This window comes from Falco peregrinus, chromosome 2 (assembly GCF_023634155.1).
Source record: "Falco peregrinus isolate bFalPer1 chromosome 2, bFalPer1.pri, whole genome shotgun sequence".
Lineage (NCBI taxonomy): Eukaryota > Metazoa > Chordata > Aves > Falconiformes > Falconidae > Falco > Falco peregrinus.
In genome coordinates this window covers 67736422-67755159 of record NC_073722.1, presented here as the reverse complement: position 1 = coordinate 67755159, position 18738 = coordinate 67736422, and the positions used below count along the sequence as shown (strand labels likewise).

The window sequence follows — 18738 nt, the reverse complement described above, 5'->3', positions numbered from 1 at the left end:
CTGGTTTGGTTTCTTGTCTCTTTTGCTCTTTTCTGGAAAGATGAATGGAAGAGACAGGTTTTCTGTGTTGCCTTGTCCTGTCTGGCTGTCATAATATATATGCAATATATATAATAACTTGGTGATTAGGTTTGTATGGGGAAGAGGTGGCTTTTTGTAAGGTCACTTCTGCCACTCCTCTGGCTGCCCACTGTGTCCTTTCTGGTATCCCAGGCTAATCTGAGGAGCCCAACAAAAAATTAAGCTATTTGTTCTGTCAACTTCCATAGGGAGGCTGGGAGGATGACAGTTTTCAGGTCTGCAAGTTGTTCTCTGACTTTTTCCATCCTCGGCTGCCACATGAGTCCTGGATCATATTGAAATCGCATCCAGTGCAGGTATTCTTACTCACTGTCCCAAATATACTTTGTGTTTGCCAGGCAGGCTGCTCTTTAATTCCTGCGATATGTGGAGAGTGACTTGGTCTATAAAAGTACTGCTGCACACCCGTTTGTAACTGATACAGCACATGAGGAATCTGTGGCGTGATGGTGTGAGGCTAGATGGCTTAAGGGGAATGCTTGACCCAAAGTCCATGATCCCCAAATGTTGGGAAAGTGCGGATCTAGACTGTGAAGGTCAGGTCCATCACTAGTAAAATGAGTCCCTCAAGTTAGAATGACTCTATTTACTATAACACAACAGCTGAAGAAAGGAATAGAAGTTAAAAATGAACATTGGTTGGCTGCCTGCCTACTCAAGATGGTAGATTTTGTAGTTCACAAATTAATTCTTTGTCCAAGGGGCTCTGGCCAGGGTGAGTGGCCTGCTGCTCGGTACAGAAGTGTCTGGTGTCAGCCCTCGGTGTGCGGATAAACAAATAGCTTTGGGCTTGTGTGATGAGGATTGGCAAGCACAACCTCCCCTTATCGGTGAGGAAACATTCAGTACTTACTCAGACTGAAATGGAAAAAAGATGTTTACTGTGAAAATGGGAAATTTATACCTTTAAAAGCTGCATTTATCGTGATGAGCACAGGCGGTGCATCTTCAAAAGGACAGAAAAATTGAGTACATTATACACAGGCAAGATATAATTTCCTTTTTTTAACTTCAGATAAACAATTTTGAAGCAGTTATCTTCACATTTACCGTCTGATCATTTTAGATCAAAATTACTTCAGTCTTTGCATTCTAGTCAGTTGGAGAGAAAGAAATTACCTTCTTTTAAGAAATGTTTTGTTTATCTGCAAAGCAGGCAGTGATTTCATTTTCCCAGTGTCTCCCCATTGGTACTTAAAAGTGTAGTAAGAGACCACAAAGTTGATTTAGAGATCACAAAAGCATCTTTAAATGTCTTGCATGCTTGCCAGAGTGGAGGAAAGATTATATTGGTCTTCTTCCTGGCAAACTGAACTGAATGTATCATGAGGGTATCACTTTGGTCAGTGCCGTGGTGGGAAGAGATGAGCGCTCTCCACGTACAGTGCAGCTGGCTGTTTTACCTGCAGCGCTTATGCCATGCTGTTCACAGGACAGTGTTCCTACGGTTTTGTTTAAGGTTTATTTTTTCCTAGGGCCTGACCTTATCTGTACCTTCTCATGCAAACCGTTTCTTATTTATCTTCTGTACTTGCTTTTTGAACCAGCCTCTCTCTGCCAGTGACAGCACAGCTGTGAACATATCCCATTGTGCTGTCTGTGGAAGAAGACTTTTTAAATAAAACACATCCTTTACCTTTACGTGTTTGTAGTAAACAGAAGTACAAAGGTGCCAGGCGCCTGAGGCACGGCAGCATTTACTCGGGGGACCTCAGTGGCCCCAGCTGCTCCTCCTCCGGCCCGCTAGGCTGGAGTCCCTCATGTGAGACACAGTCATGACAGGGTTCCTGGTCCAGGGAGCACGGTAGCACAAACCACAAACGTGGGTTTGCAGCTGGGGTGCCTCAGGGCTTCGGTGACGGGGCAGAGGGAGGTTTGCTGTAGGGGTGGGCTGATCGCCAGGCTCAGCTAGATAGAGGCTGGATGCTCAAGTGATGATTCAGCTGGGAGTGGGGCAGAGAGTTTGGCTAGCCTGGGGTATGCAGTTGAATAAGTGTGCTAGCAAATAATCAAGTTTTAAGTTAACTGCAATAAATTAAGATGGATTAAGCTGCCTAAAAGTATTTGAGAAGATGGCAAACCTGCTGCATAACCATAAAGTAGTTCAGCTTCCTTTTCTGCAGATCCTGTCTCTGCTTTGCCCTAGGCAAGGAAAGAAGCTGAAAGAAGTGTTTGCAAACAGTGAACTGAAACAAAAATGCAAGCCCAGTGGAAGAAATACATCTGTAATAACTTCAGCGTCTCACACAATATTTATATTAATGGTCATCTTGTCCTGAATACTGTACCCAAGGCTGGCAATTCTGAATCAGCTGAGCGTTGGAAGTCAAGGATCTTGATCAGTGGCTCAGGTAAATACTTGGTGCTGGTAACACAGATAAAATAGTTGAAACTTAAAGGCAGTCATCTTTCACAACTATATCATAAAAGCTGTGTATCTGATTTGCATATCTTCGTGTTTTAAGTGGAACAGATGCCTGTGAAATGGCAAGGTTAGGAGTTTGTCTTAGTTTCTCAGTGGATTTAGCAGCCCTTTCCCCACCTCCCCCTTTCCCTGCAGCTTTTCAGAATTTTGAAATTCCGGACAAAACTACCAGAAAGTTGTTAACAAGTCACCAGCATCTTAAAAGACAGCAACGTTTTTTAAAGTTTGCACTGAGCTCATGAATTCCCCAGCTCTGTAAATAATGCTGTTTTTTCAGAGCACTACTCATGCTGGTATTTTTAACTGAAGGCAGGAAGTCCCTTGAATTTGGGGAGGGAGGGAGGGAATGGAGACACAGCAGTTACAGATCTTGAGCAATCTCGTTTTTTCTGCTGCCAGAGGTGAAAGGGTGAGCGTGCCTCTTCTGCCTTCCTCTGCTTTGATTTGACTGCTGGATAGCCCCGAACTGTGTTTAAACAGGAAAACTGAATTAAGTCCTTGGAGCTCTTTTGTGAGGAGCTTTTGTGTTCAGTAACCAGATGCCATGATTCAGCCCTACACTGTGTCTGTGTTAGATGGGACTTTGCTTTTGGTTTACACATTCCCTTTTAATTTTATGTGCTGCTGGTGATATCCTGGATTCTTATTAGTGCCTTCCTGAAGACGGTTTTTAAATGAGGCCTGAATTATTTTGGCACCATGTTACTTGTGTTTGTGGCACATTTTTTGGCAGTGTGCTTGTTGGTTTGGAAAAGCTTTTGAAGCCATAATGTGTTCCCTGTAGTATCCCAAAGTGTAAGCCTTGCTAAAGGTGCAACACAAAGAGGCTGAAGGTGCAGAATGGGGACATTCCTGGGGTCTTTGCCCTCAGTTGACTTGGGAGATGACCTGCTGCAGGCTAAGTTGCAACTCATTTAAACCAAGGAGAATCTATTAAAAATCTTGAGACAAGATTCCTGCGAGAATGTATTCCCGTCACTGGCACCACAGCAGTATCTTTTGCAGTCAGTTCTGACTGTTACAGTTTCTCAGCTAGCTGCAGTGGCATTCAGTCAAAAGCAGTTTCTTGTAAGGCAGGTAACACTATTTTTTGCAGAGTTGGAGCTAGTTCCAATTTAATGGGCAGACACTGAAATTTCTACACTGACTTTTCTACCACTTTTTTGTCATTTTAATCTGTTGATTGTGAGAGCATTCTCCAGTATTCTTTACTGTAGTAATTTTAAATAACATTATTTGTCTGAAGCCATAGAGTTTGACATGCTATAGGGTATGAAACCATTGTTAGTATTTACGTCTCTGTGCTTTAATCAGAACCCAAAGGTGTATACTTGGTGTTTGTAGTCTTTCTGGTCTGATAAAATCAGGCATGCTTAGAAGATCACAGTTTGAAGGCTGAAGTTTCAGGCTTGGTCATGCAGTGCCCTGTGGCTGTAAACACACTGGATATCTGACTGAGCTGGAGTAATTTAAAGAGACATCAAATAGCCCAGGCCCTAAACCTGAATCGTAGCTGTTAAACCATGCGTGCTCCTTGCAGTACTGATCCCAAGCTATTCTTCATGGCATTGGAAGTGTAAAGTGAGTATATTTTGCTACAGATCAGACCCTGATATGACTGTATTCTGGGCAAACCATCATAGTGGTGCTTCAGCATTTTGTAATGCTGCACATACTGTAACTTGCTTCCTTGTGAGTTGGTTACGTTTCCTTCTGCTATGGCCATGTTACTCTTCTCATGAACAGGGATGTAACTGCCTTTGCGGATTCCCTTGAGCCAGCAGATGAAAGCTGTAATCTCATTGGCGTTCAAATATAAATACAGTTTTGGGTTGTTGGGAAGTAAGATCTTGCACCCATGTACTCTACTGCCAACAATTATAGCAAAACTTGTCTTACTTGGCATTAACTATCAGTAATTAATAGCTTTCTTGAGATATTACAAAAGTTTTTGTGCAAGTTATGAATATTCATAACTAATGCAAGAAGTAACTGCATAAAACTACATAGTAAGGTAGATGCTATCAAGAGTTACTAACAGGCTTAAACAAAAATGCTGGTGTTGATTATTCATATGTGGCTACAAATTTTGAATTCTGTATAATATTTAGAATTTAAACCCTTACATACTGCTGTTGGCTTTTGTGGTGTTCTTAATAGTTTCTAGATTTTGGATGAGGCTCTGCAATGGCAGGGCAGCCTGTAGTGTAATCCCACAACTCAGGGGCTTCAGCTTTCAGAAAGATAGACGGCACCATGGTGGCAACAGTCAGACCAGCGAGATCCACTAGAAGCAGCCAGCAGCAATGTGCTGGTTCACAGGTCAGTGCGTGCTGCTATGGCACAGGCTAATCTTACCTGCAAGCAAGAGAAAAATTATGTATTTCCATGACACAAATTTGAAATGCCGCACATGCACAAGCGATGCAAAGCTGCATAGGTAGTGGCCATCATAAAGAATAGTCAGCCAGCAGCTACTCCTAGGCCTGGAGCTGACAGGAGAGCGATCTTTTCTCCTGCTTTTTAATTCCATTTGTAGCCAAACTCAAAACTGGGATGGCAGGTTGCACATTCCGTTTATGTTGGGTGTTTGTTGGTGTCAGAGGGGCTCCCTTGCTGCTGCTAGAAATTGACTTGTGTGTGTCATTTAAAATGAAAAAAACCCAAGTTTATCTCAGTGTTGCTGACACCACACAGAGCCCAACCCAATGCATCTGGCCCTCTCTCTCTCTAGCTGCTGCTCCGGGCCCCTCGCTGCTCTTTCGCTCAAAAGGTCACATTGTGGTGGAGCCTGAAGACCTACCTGCAGGGTGGCGAGGGTCACACTGCTACAGTGCTGCTTTCTCAGGGTCGTGATGTGTTTTTCAGCATTCTCAGGGGATCCGCTTCAGGGGGGAAGCTGTAGATGGAGGAGCTTGTTTGGTTTTGTTCCCTGCTTTCATGCTGTGTCCCTGTCACCCTCATTGATGAAGGCAGAAAAATCCAGTGTCTTGAGTTCAGGAGAATACAGTACATATTCAGAGGGAGGGAAATGTTGAACAACATTCATTCAAAGTCAATGGTAAAAGCACATAATTGATGGACCCTCATATTTAGCCTGAACTATCAATATTTAGTAGAGAATTTGTCTGCATTGTTGCTGGTTCGTTGTAGCATGCTTTGCCTGACCTAACATGCACCATGTGGTGTTTATATCCCCTCATCAGTGCAGAACTATTCAGGCTATCCATTTTTGGTTTAAGTTACAGCTTTTATAGTGCTAATTAATGCCTCTGTTTAAATTTGAGTTTACAAGTTGCTTGAGAGACTTCAGCTGCAACAGGTAAATACGGCAGATGGTAGGTTTTTAACTGAACTTGAGCCATCTTATTCTGAGAGTGAAAGAAAATAAAGATACGAGGGAAACAACCTACAGAGAGTGATCGGTCTCTTTATACTCTACCTAGCCACAGAACAAGTGAGAGAAGAGGTTGTTCAGTATGTTTATTAATACATATCAAATCCTCACTCATGGAACTGGCACACAGGAAAAGCATATTGCAGGAAAATATGGTGGTGTCAAGGAGATTGTGACTGTATTTTCCCATGTACTTTCTTCCAGGATGACATGTTGCAAGCATGGTTGTGAGTCTCTGTTGCTCACTTGTTGTTAATCAGGTATTTTTTCTGATTTGCTGGACTTTTAATAAGCTGTCACTGAAAAAATTCAGACACTGTTTTGCACTCCAGGAAAACTCAGTATTACTGAGTCCTAAAGGTGTTTTTTATAGGCTACAGCAGCTTCTCCAAACTGCAGTATTCTCAAGAAGACGCAAGCTTTATAATGTGAGAAAGATTTGCAAGAATCTTTTTACCATGTATTTGTGGGGAACTCAGCTCAACTCCCACTGTCTGGCTTCCTCACAACAAAGCAGCAGTCAGTCTGAGAGCATGGCTGATCCCGTTTTCTCCGTTTCGGTAAGGAGGATGATGAGCTGATAATCCTGTGTATCTGCATTTTGTATTGCAGATGGTCTTGGATGCAGATTGAGCTCTGTGGGCATGATTATGCTTTTCCACTGTGGCTCATTCTGAGTGGGATGCTATATCCAGAAAACACTGTCCATATGGAGAGACTAGCTGGGATCCTGGAAGCGGCGTGTAGTTGCTCGGTGTGTTCGTGCACCTGGACCGAAAATCCATTCTGTATCGTGTGGTGCGCATCTAACGTGCACCTTCTCACCAGGTTAGGAAGAGAGCAGTGGTGCTAGAGCTTGTTTCAGGCTCTTGCTTCAGGACACAGCTTTCTGTCTGAATTGCAAATTCATTAGGTAACACAAGACAAAAAAATTCCCTAACCTAAGTAGGTTATAGGATATAGAAGACTTTTTTTTCTCCGCTGTATTTCAAGCAATGAATGTCCTTTGTGTCCACTTTAGTGACTGGACAGCAAGCAGTCCTTGAATATTTTGTGTATGTGTATTTTTTTTAATGTCTTAATTTCTCAGAAGCATTAAGCACTTATTTTCTAAACAAAATATTATGGTTCTGTGTACTTGCCTTCCATTGGGATTTGAGCCTTTGAGATTAGTTTGAATAGTGGGTTTTTTTCAAGCTCTTTCATAGTCAAGAGGATAGTACATTCTTTTATAGAAACTGAGACTCTTATGTTGTAGACGAGCAATTATAGAAGATCTGGGAAAAAAAACCAGCACAAGCGTTTGGAGCATGTACATGTCTCTGAGTAGCTGATGGATATGTTTTGCTGTCTGGGGTTGGACTTTTTTAATTTGTTTTTTTAACTTGGTCAGCAGTATTGACCTAAGTTAAAGATCGACTTGACTGAATGTGAACGGTGTTGTTTCAGAAGGGAATGGGCTTCAGTGTCAAATTGATTTTCCAAACAAAGGAAGTCTGATTCTTGCCTTGATAACGTTTCAGGTATTTTCTGTCAAAGCATTTTTTGGTCTCATTCAAAAACTAAAAACACTTTATAAATTTTAGTGTTCAGCCTCTGCTACGTAACAAAAGAGTCAGTTAATCTGTACTAGCATAATTTAACACAAAGTAGCTTGAGCAGATACTGTTTTGCTGGTACAATTTACAGACTGCTTGAATTTTGTGGGAGGAATTTTACTTTTGAAACCTGTAATGAACAGGGGTTTTTCCAGCCAGAGTCCTAGAGTCGGTGAAAGCCGAGGAACTGGTGTTAATCCTAGTTTAAGATCTTTGAAGGAAAAAGAATCAGTGTAATTATTTACCTGTTTTGCATCTATGAGATGTTTCTATACTGAGAGGCTTTGCTCATATGACTATACTATAAATCTTTTTTGTGGACACTTTGACAAACAGGTGACATAATATTTATAAGCACAGTTTTTGAGTTTAACTTACCAGCAGTTACTAGTCAGCTGTTTCCTGTTTACTTTGAAAGTGCTAAACTTGAAATACTTAGAATAGCATACTGTATTAATACACATACACATTTAATTTAGAATAAGGGTACTTAAGAAATATGAAAGAATATGAGGAGTGGTGCTCTCATAAGCATACAGGGAGGTCTCAATATCTAGCTGTGTAATTGCCACTAGATATTACTATTGATTGATCATTTTCTGTATTGTGGCTGATAGCTTAGATAATTACTGGGGAAGAAAAGTTGAGTGGATTTTTTTTTTTCCTGTTAGGCACTTCAGAGCCAGTAATAGTAGCTAAAGGACTCCTGCAGATATATATTCTGTGTCTTTTTTGAGGTATTTCATGAAGATAGCTGTATTAATAAGCTCTTTGTAATGTGGACAATGTCTTAGCAGAGCTACCATGAAAACATTTTTAAAATATATAACTCCATCTTTAAGATCTTAACTGTACTGAGACAAGGGCTAAATCCAGTATTGAGCCAGCTGGACACTGATCACATCCAGTGATGCTGTGAATCAAGGTGAGCAGCTTGTCAAGAATAACATGTCAGATTGTCTTTTTCTTTGCTAAAGCAGAGGTTAAGCATGCCAGTAGGTACTCAGTGGAAGCCAGAGGTGCTGTCTCTCAAAGAAGCGAAATGATGCCAGTCAGTTAATTGGTGGTATCTTGCCTCTAAGTGAGGCAGTGACTCCAGTTTCTGTTCAGTGTAGAGCTCTGTTGGAGTCGGGAGCAGGGAGCAGATGACTGAACACGCTGGGATGCCAGCCTAGTGCCAGCCTGCCAGCATGGTCTTCAGAATTAACCATAGCACATCTTTTTGCACCAGCACTAGGGGATGCTGATTTTTCCTTTGTAGAAGGACAGAGGCCAGACTGGAAGCTGTTTTTTATCACCCACTGCCAAATGCAACATAATTGTCTGTTTCATTGCTACTAATGCTGAAGTAAATGTAACTCATTCGAATAAAATGCCTGCAGAGCTCAGTATTTTTTAGTGGAATACAGAAGTGAAACAGCTAGTGTAATAATGAGATCTGCTGCTTGCTGTGGATCTGAAGGTATATTTGGGAGTGCAGTCCTGGCATTAATCTTGTAATGGTGCTGGTGATGGTTGAGCTGGAGTTACAGAAATAAGTGATGTTCTACATTTTCATTTAAAAAAAACATTTCTTCTGCTGAAAACAGGCTAACCAGAGTGTTTTGCTGCAAATCAGAGATACGAATGAAAGCTGCTTTGCCCTATCTTTGCAGTGGCACTTAAAAGACATACAAAGAAATTGCAGTGATGCTTAGACTCACAGATGTGTCCAGAACTGCACTTCAGATTGGCCCTTTGGATCTGATGCCTTTGTAGCATTTTAATCAATATGAATGTAGTTGATTTTCTTAGCAAATAGCTTTACAGATTGGGACCCTGTAATTCCAGCTCTTGGGATTTTTAGGTAGTGCCTGTTTTTTTCGGCAAGCTGCTCCAGTGATCCCCTTCCAGTTTTGTATGCTGACAGGAGGAGCAGAGCATTAGAGGATGCAGGTGGCTCTTTTTCTTAGGGAGATCCAAGCATACTGGATACTGTAAGTATGGTTTTAATGGGCTCAAGACATGAGGAAAGAGGAAGAGAAGAGGGAGAAGTGATAGTTTTAACTCCAGCCGTTATCTCCTTCAAACTCCCAGTGAAAGAGATGCCTAGGTGCTCTAAGTTCTTGTGGAGCTGTGGGCACCCACTCTGTCTGGAGCACCCACTCTGTCTGGACTCATCTTGCATCTTCAGAAGGATGCAGTAAATTGGGGCTGCTCCACTCTTGCTACTGACCTTTCCCTGTAGTTGCTGGGGCCTGGAATTGGACGACAGTTTTTTCCACATCTGCTCTTCCCCACCTCAGCCTATACCCAGGTAAAGAACAGTTGATCCATAGTTGTGAAATGCCACCCCTCTGTCTCCTCCAAATAATTTTAGAGATTAAGAATCATTCTCCTCCTCTGCTATTAGTTGAGAAAAGAGCAAGTTTTTCTCATCGGTGAAGCAGAAGGTCATAAAGCAAAAAGTGTAGAACAAACGTTCAGATGGTTCCTTATCTGAACAAATAAGAGGATTGACTGAAGTTCATCTCATATTAAATGCTGTTGTAATCTATTAGTAGGATCCATTCACATTGCAGAGGAGGAGTATGCTTACATTGCTAAGTTTGATACGCTGTCAGCTTCAGACCATAGGGAAAGATGAAAGCATGATGCTGAAGTAAAGTTAAGGAGAGTCAAGCTGAGAAGTATGTTGGCATGATTCTAATAGTTAAATATTTACCAGAAGCAGACTGCTCTTAGTGTCTCATTTTTCTAAAGCTATCAGTATAATAAGGTAATAACCCATGCATAGATCATAGTTCTCTGGAAAATGACTGCAAAGGGTCCTGCTTCTTGAGCAAGGACAACTAATGTCTGGTTCCTTTTAAAAAAAGAAACTAGAATATATTGAGTATATTGTTGAGAGTCACTGGAAAACAAAGTTTCTTCCTGAGCTGTAGCGTTGGTGTAGCACAACGAAAGGGAGTATTCTGCCTTGGAGTTCTCTTCTGCAAGTGTCAGGTTGGGTGCTGGCTGTAATAGGGTGGCTGTTCAAATGGACATGAATTTAGTGGTTTGATGGGGTTGTATTTTGCTTTTTGTCAGCTGGAAGTTCAGTAGCCAGTCTTACCCCTCTTTAGCCTGCTGTTTGTAAAGGAAGGAGTTTTCAAGCCTGCAGTCTCTGTGGTAATTCGTGTTAGTGTTGTATCAGTGGGTGCAGTGATTGTGCAAGGTTTCTCTCCTTATCATAAATCACTTTTGCAGGTATGGTCATGAGGTCTGCAGCTTGATTTGGTGTTGACCTCTTTCACAGCCCCCTTCATGTTCACCCTGTTTTTTCCCTCTGGACTAAAATCCTTCATGCTCCTGCAGAGGCCCAGAATCTGTGTTACACGGAAGGGGCAGAGCAGCGGCAGTATGGCAATGCCTGCTGTGTCTTAACACAGCTGCCAACATCACCCTGCACTTGCTGCTGCTGAACAGAGACTGCGTTCACACATGTAGAATACAAGATGAAGTTCTGAAGTGGCTGGTGTACTTCTTCCAGGCCTTGCTGTCTCACTGGTACTGAAAAAGTAGAACCAGTTGATACCAGAGATTAATAACTGTAAATTTGCTCTTGTGCCCCAGTGAAATCCAGTGGCATAGAGGTTGAGAGGGAATCTCAAAGGCATCTGAAGAGCAACGTAAAAGTGATAAGCTTTAAGGGGATTGACATAGTACTTACTTTGCAATTTTTGTTTTAATAAAGCAAACTTGAAGTTTTGCTTCAAGAGATAGTGATAGACACTATCTCGGTGCTAGACAGAAAATTGCTAGACAAAGGAAAAGAGTAAATATAATACCTTTGTTGTGCTTCTCTCCATCTCCCTGGGAGGAAACCCACTGAATTTTGGCACTCCTGAAAAAAGGTTTTAATGATGAGGAAACCATGTGAATACACTAGGGTGTAGGAAAGACTAGTGTAATTTTGTGTTGCATGTGTGGGAGGAATTGTTTCAGGGAACAAGAGGATGAGACCACTGGTATGACAGTACCTGAAATACTATATTACCATAAAGATATTGATCATTGAAGGGAACTCAGAAGCCGCGTAAATGGGTAGAAACTGTAGAGATTCATTTATGAGGAAAAATTTAAGAATTAAATATGCATAACTTCACTAAGCAGTGACTACAGGGGTTCATAAATCTAACAAGCATGAGTGGTGCAAGCACAGAAGAAAGAACTATGTGTATAGTCAGGGATAAGGCTGAAATGGAAACTTCGAGTATCCTTTGCATGACTTCCTGAGAGTGAAATGGTCTGAGCTCTTAAATACCCTCCTTTGGGAGAGGGAGAGGGGAGAGGAGGGAGGAATTCATTACACAGAGCTGTGCTAGACAGAAATCTAATGAATATGCAGTAAGAATAATCCCGTCCTTTTAGGGTGATAGATGTATGTATTGAGCCTGGCTTCATCGTGTCTTTAGTAATGTTAGCTGTCAGCGTTATTTAAATCTAGCGTGAAGGACACGCAATGCAACAAGAGTTAACCCGTGCTGTCTTGGGTCCTACAGGCAAATGCTGATTTATAAACCTGACAAACTCCTCACTCTCTTCTCATCCTTGAATATCAGGATGAGGGGAGGAGAGTGTCACAGTCTTTTTGGATCTTTCAAATTTACAGGACAATGTACTCTGTATGTTAAAGTTTATTTAATGAACTCATTACGAAAGAAAATATGTCAAATGAGCTTAATCCCTTTTGTACAGCCTAACATGTGAATCCACTAATCTGTCACTGGATTCACGAGGGTTCTGACTCCCAAGTTCTCTGATTCATAAACTGCACCTGTCAGCAAAGCAGTTACCTTGCTGAGGGTGAGAGTGCTTATCTTCCCTGCTCCCGCACAGTGCAGGTGTCCCTGTGTCACACTGGGAAGCACGAGAGCCTCAGCACTCTGGCTGCTGCTGCATCTGATTCAAAAGCTTTTTGGGTAAGCTGAAGAAGTTGGGTCTATACATTTCCATAGGTTAGTGGATTCTGGAAAAAAATGCCAATTTGAAATGCAGGGATTATGGCTGCAGGTGATAACCACTGACTAATGACCTTTAGCCCTTCCTGCCCATTGTGTCCTGCCAGTGCATTGCTCTCGCTTTGGCCTGATGGCGCTGCTGCCAGCATACATCAGGCCTTGGGGTGGGCTGCGTGTCAGCCAAAATCTGAGCAGGAGCTGAGTGAACAGATAAAGAGAGACTTTCTCAGACCTGCCTCTCCATCTGATGGTCAGGCTGAAGGAGTAGCAAGTCCTCCTTCTCTGCCAGGGACTCCTTAGACTTTTGCTGCTCTTCCTTGGGATTCTTCTCTGAGAATGTACCAAGTTGCATTTTCTGCTACATTACGGTCACTGAAGTATGCAGGCATGACAGAAGTCTACCTGAAATGGGACAGAGTCCAAAGCAGAGTTGGCTGCTGTACAGCTGCTGTGTGCTGCACTTGTTGCAGCTGTTTTCTACATTTAGCAAAATAGCTGAAGGCTATGAAATTGGATCTCCTAAAACCAAATTGCTGAGTGTCTTTAATACATGTGATCTTTGCCGTGATAGTTGTGAGACAAAGCAGAATCATAGTGTGACAAGGACGTCGAGCTGCCATACCTTGTGAAACCCACATTAAATGCACTTGTATTCTGCTCTTTCAAAGAGAAGACACGTAAAATGTGCTGTGGAAAGGAATGAAAACATTCTTGTGCTGTTCTCTTTCCTTCCAGGGCATCCCTAAGGGATCTGCCCACCCACAGTTGGGTGGGGGAACGCTGAGCAAACTGGACTCTTGTCTGGACCATGATGGTCATTTGTAGGGTTGGGGATCAGTTCTTGGTTTCAGTGTGGTTCTTTCTTCTTGACACCTCATCTGCTATGGCCCCAAAATACAGGCAACAGATGGGACAGCGCCCCAAGGAAACCAAGGTCCTCTGACCAAAAAATAGTTGAATCAATGGAAATATGCACTTACCAAGAAAAGTAGGATTTAGACATTACACATAAAAAATTAAGAAGTTGTAGGTGAGTAGTTTAAAATGTGATGTTTATCTTGGGAGGTTTTTTTTCCTAGAACAGGAAATCACACAGCACTCTTTGAAATGTGATGCAGACATGGTACTTTGATACACAGGTTTTGTTCTTTGCTCCACCATAACCTTTGTGTTACCTTTGGCAAGTCACTTAAATTGTGTTGTTTTTTCAGTCTGGATAAAGAAGTAATTGTACTTCCCTGCCTGCAGCAGATGTCTGAGGATCAGAGACAGAGATGCTCAATTATAGTGTGCAGAAGAGACTTACAATCAAATTAGCTGTTAAGTGCTCTAAAAGATAAGAACATGTTTCCTGCTTCCAACCTTTCCCTCTTCTCCAGAGCAATTTTTTTAAAAAAAATCTTTTGGCAGGCTCACTGCTTTGTTGCTGAGCAGCAAATACTGACAGCTGTTACATTCTGATTTGAGGTGCTCCTTACTCTCTGTGCCTGAACACCCAGCAGATGAAAATAAAACACTGGAAGGGATTAAGATGCCAAGTGTTCATTCTGTTTCTTGTTTAGGATACCACCTGTGATTACGACGTAGGGTCAGGCTGTTGAAGTGGAGGCCTTCTGAAAATGTGAAGCGAAGAGCTGCAGAGGGCTGTCTTGGGGCATCCCCTTCTCCTTTCTTGGCAGGTGTCAGTCAGCTCCTGACCGTCACAGGTTGAACATGCAGGACCTGTCAGAGCAGCCTCTTCTCAGGCATCGGCTCTAGTGAGACAGGAGCGTGACTTTCTTTCCATGGTAGGGACTAAACAGCAACATGGACTAAATGTAATGGGCCGGCATAAAGAGCAGCACCTCCTGGAGACCTAGGAATGCTGCAGCCCTGTAAAAATGTTTGGTGTTACCAGTTTAATTTTCAGAAAGCTCTTGTTCTTTTCTAGATTTGAGCTGTTTTGTTACTGTTTAAATGCAGCTGTACCTTGAAGGGTTGAACTCACGAAACACGTTGTTAATTTAGTCAGATAGTTAACAATTACTTTATAAAATCCCAGTGAATTACACAGTGCAAAGTAAATACAGGTTTTCAGAACTTTGACTCATACAGGGATGTTATTGGCTACTGGAGCCTGGCTAAATCTTCATGCTCCAAGCCAGTGGATGTTGTCAGTAGTTGTTCCACTTCAGTCATCTGTGAATATTCACAGATTTACAGTCAGCTTGGAAGTGAAGCTGTCAAAGCAACCCACCTGATAATGATAAAGAAGTAGCTGTCAGAGAAGTGGCAGGCCGCTTCCGGGCTAAAGTGTTTCACTTCAGAAAATTCAGCACCGTTTGTGTTTTGTATCATTTCTGAAAAATGCATAAATAAAAATTCTTTCTCCTTTGTGTTTTTGTAAGGATTTTGAAATGTCCAAACTTGTCATCTAGCTGCTGTTTTTAGTTGGTTTTGACTCTTTTTCCTTGCAAAAGAAGAAATAGGAAATCGATGAATGACTTACCACGTGTTGTAAAAAAATACACAGTGATGGATTAATTTATACAGCTTAACTGCCTGACCACATTGTCTGCAGGCAAGTGGTTAAATGTTAATGGTTTAAAGTTTTCAAAAGAGACTGTTATATTAATAGTAGTGTTGGTTAAGTACCCGCAAGTGGAAACGCAGCAGTTCAGGTCATCTGTTTCCCTTGTGATTTCTTAAACACAGCTCTGCTTTTCAATGAAGAAAATGAACGGAAATGGAGCTATTGTACTGAATTGCTTGGCTCCATGTGGAAGGTCTTCCTTTCATGCTCTGCTCTAAGGATAATAAGAATGGAATGGGGAGATGGTCTCATCTGGGATCCAAGTGAAAGTGTTACGAAAGCAAGTGCAGACTGAAAAAAGAGGGCAACTTAGAGAAATATGCCAAAGCTGTGAACAGAACATTACCCTTCTTTGCAGGAGGGACAAGGATACTATGTCTTTGTCTGCCACTATGCCGTCCCCACCTCAAAAATAGCTGCTGACTGCCCTTCTTTTTCCATTGCAATAGTTTTAATTTCCTTTGCCTGCTCTTTCCATACTGCTCTTTTTTTCTGTAGCTTCAAATGGAAACCATAAAGATGAGAGAAGCAAGGGGCAGAGGCAGTAGGGAGAAAGCCCAGCTCCTGAGGAAGCAGATGCATCAGGTGAGAAAGCAACACATAGTCAGTGTTCCCTGTGGCGTGCAGATTGTGGTTGGCTTTGCTGCCCTGGGACATTCCTCAAGTTTCTGTATTTGTGCATGTCCCAGCCCTCAACATCCATGTCTGCAAACCTTCATTTGGTCTGGTCTGATATTTGGCCTCAGTGTTCAGGGAACTGGTAGCTATTCAGCTGGTCACCAGGCAGGGTTATTGTTACTGGGGGTGTCTTCTATAGGGTATGTGCAGTATCAGTGGCAGAGGAAGATTTCAGGCAAAGAAGGGTGAAGCAGAGGCTGGAGTACAAGCTCCGTACCTTGCCATTCCCTGGCCTTCTTGCACTGCCTGCCTGGGCTGTGTGGGTACCTCAGTCCCTCATCAGGTGAGCTGCTGTTCCACAGCTTTGCTGTTACACTTCTAGTGACAACTAAATTGCTTTTATGCATCCCTGCTCTAGATACAAGTCAGTGCTTTCAATATAATATATTATTATACACACATACAGCATAGTTACCACTGCAGCAAAATTCAGCAGTTCTTATGACTCCTCTTTTAGGAGACAAGTTTTTTTCCATTCAGAGGACAACTGACTTCCTACTTGGTTTTTTTTTTAGTTTGTTTGTTTGTTTTGAGGGTTTTTTCTGATCCAGTTCAAGATACCCAGGTTCCCGTAGACAACTTCTTCAAGATTAATTTAGGCCAAAACACTTATTCCCTGGTTATGTTTTTTTCTGCCTGTTCTTTTGTACTCAGATCACAGAGTGAATCAACTTGAAATCTCTCCTGCCTCTCCTCTATCTACTCTATACCCTTTCATTGTTTTTCCTCTCTTTCTTAGCTGGTTTTCAGTTAGCTGAGTTTTCTATTCTGGTTGATCAGCTGGTTGTAGTGGTGAAGCTGGGACAAACCATTTTGCTGTGACCTGCACTCTATATTTCCTTAAGATCATGAAGTTGTCCTGATGTTCCTGAATGCTCAGCCTAAGAAATGATTGTAAGCACCTCCAGTCTAGCTGAGGGAGTTGCAGAAGTATTGGAGATTGACAGCAGTGCTCCCAACACATCCCTTGAAGCCTTTCATTTCCTCCCCCAGGAGTCTGTTCTTCCTGCCCTGCAGAGCTGCAGCAGAAGGCTTGTTTATTCTTATTATGAAGGGTCTGCGCACCCTGGATTGCTCTTGATAGTCAAATGTTAAGTCTAGGAACAAAGATAGTAAACCCTTAATTTGCAGGGGTAGGGAGGCATTTGCCATCTCAGACACTCTTAGAGAAAGTGCAGACTGTACCTAATACCTGTATAACTGAGGTGGTAATAGCAAAATATAGGTGAGATCTCAGGGATGATGAAAATGCAAACTGAGAGTCAGAGGGAGTTGTCACCATAGGAATGGCGGCACTGGCGCAGGATGCAAGATAAAGGTACATAAAGAGTTGTGGAGAGAAAAGCAGCAAGAAGGTGTGGTACTATAGCATGGTGGTGTGATGCCAATCATGTCTGCTCTGCTGAGCTCCTCTGTCATAGAAACAAACAGTAACAGAAAATGCAAACATCATTGCTAAAAACAACTTTATAGCTAATGCATTTCAGTTTGGTACCTTTAGGTCTCCAACACACTGTGAAAACTTAAGTGATTTTATAGCTACAGCAACCCCCTTCCCTCCTCTGTCTACAGGGTTTTGCAGAATGTTTTGTTAAACCTGTAAGTGTTTTGGATTCACTCTGTGAAATATGAGAAAGTGGGATTTTCCTTATTTAAAATAATATGGGAGAGGTTGTTGATTATCATGCTTTATCTGAAATACCTGCTTTGTTTTGGGCTGAATTGCTTTGGAGTAGCAGGAAATATGAGTGTTGCCTTTGTAGAAACTCTCCATTCTGTGTAAATTTGAGGTATGTTGCAAAGCTGATGTAAAGATCCCGTAACAGCCTTTCTTGATGTTTATATTCAGGTAGCCTGTAGTGTGATGTGATTATAGGTTGCATAGAGCAAGCTGTCATAGTTAGATGGCTCATAGACCTAATGAGCCTCTTTTTCTGCAGACGTGTGACAAATATTCCTGTGGTCATCCTTGTCCTTGCCCAGAGGACTAGCCACGTTGGACTGGGAGTGAGAAGTGTCAGTGGGTCCCTGGTTGGTAATTCAGGGGCTGTGTGCATGCCTGCCTCTAGGAGTGGGAGAGCCATTGCCTTTTCCTCCCTGGGGGTATTAATTTACATCTCTTTCTTTGATCTAGCCTCCAATTTTTCCATGCAACATTCAAGAACATCATAACCTTGAGCCCTTTACCATCTCTCAAGACTGGGTTGATATTAGCTAGCAGGTTCAGGAGCTCTTAAGGGTAAGGAGGATAGACAACTCTCTTACAGAAGCGTTGCTTCCTTACAAACGTGTGCTATGATCGTGGTGCATAGGTACAGTGCTATGAGTGGAAAAAGTGAGTAACTATCCTAAGAAATACTACTAGAGGAGGTTCAATGTTCCGTGGTCTCAGGTGGTGGGTGGCTGGGACGGGAGGAAGAGCAATGTCTCAGCATGTGTGTGTGCTTCAAAGGCTCATTTCTGGCAGTTCTGTGCCCTTAAAACCATGCGTTCAAGCCTGTCTTCCAGTTTCTTTTTACATGGAGGTACAATAGTGTTGATTTTATGAAATGAAGAAGAATTCACTAGCCAGAGGGTTTTCTGCTTGTTTTTAATCTTACAGGCAGCGAGGAGGACAGTCCTTGTTATTTCTCATTGCAGCCGTGTGCTGGAGAAACAGAACAGATGGGAAATAGAAATCTTTGTAATTCTATATTTAGATTATTTTCTTCCTTTTGTCAACTTATTTGTTACTATTTTGATGGCTTGGGTCAGGTGGATTTGGGTGACTGCTGGGATACGTGATGGATCTCTTCCCATATGCATCTGTTTAGCATGCTGATAATGGTGTAAGAGACTAGTTAGACTAGCAAAGTCCTTTGGGAGCTCCGTGAAAGCAATCTCAATGCCTGCATTTGTATTCTTGGTTGGTGTGAATACGGTGCTAGTTTTTGAGAACTGGATGCCACATGTCCAGGAGTTAAAGAAAGTTTAACCACAATATACTGTAATGTACAATTTATCAA

The 18738-nt window shown here is 42.1% G+C and overlaps 1 protein-coding gene across 2 annotated transcripts in view; it reads left to right on the top strand.

The window, feature by feature from the left end:
• MCUB (mitochondrial calcium uniporter dominant negative subunit beta) overlaps window positions 1-18738 on the top strand; it is a 53030-nt gene that overhangs the window by 6694 nt on the left and 27598 nt on the right. Inside the window, exon 2 of one of the 2 annotated variants that reach the window (XM_055796893.1) lies at window positions 270-377. The exons of the other annotated variant lie outside the window; for it this stretch is intronic. Within the exon in view, the coding sequence (XP_055652868.1) occupies window positions 270-377 (108 nt within the window). The remainder of the gene's footprint in view (window positions 1-269; window positions 378-18738) is intronic. 2 annotated transcript variants of the gene reach the window in all.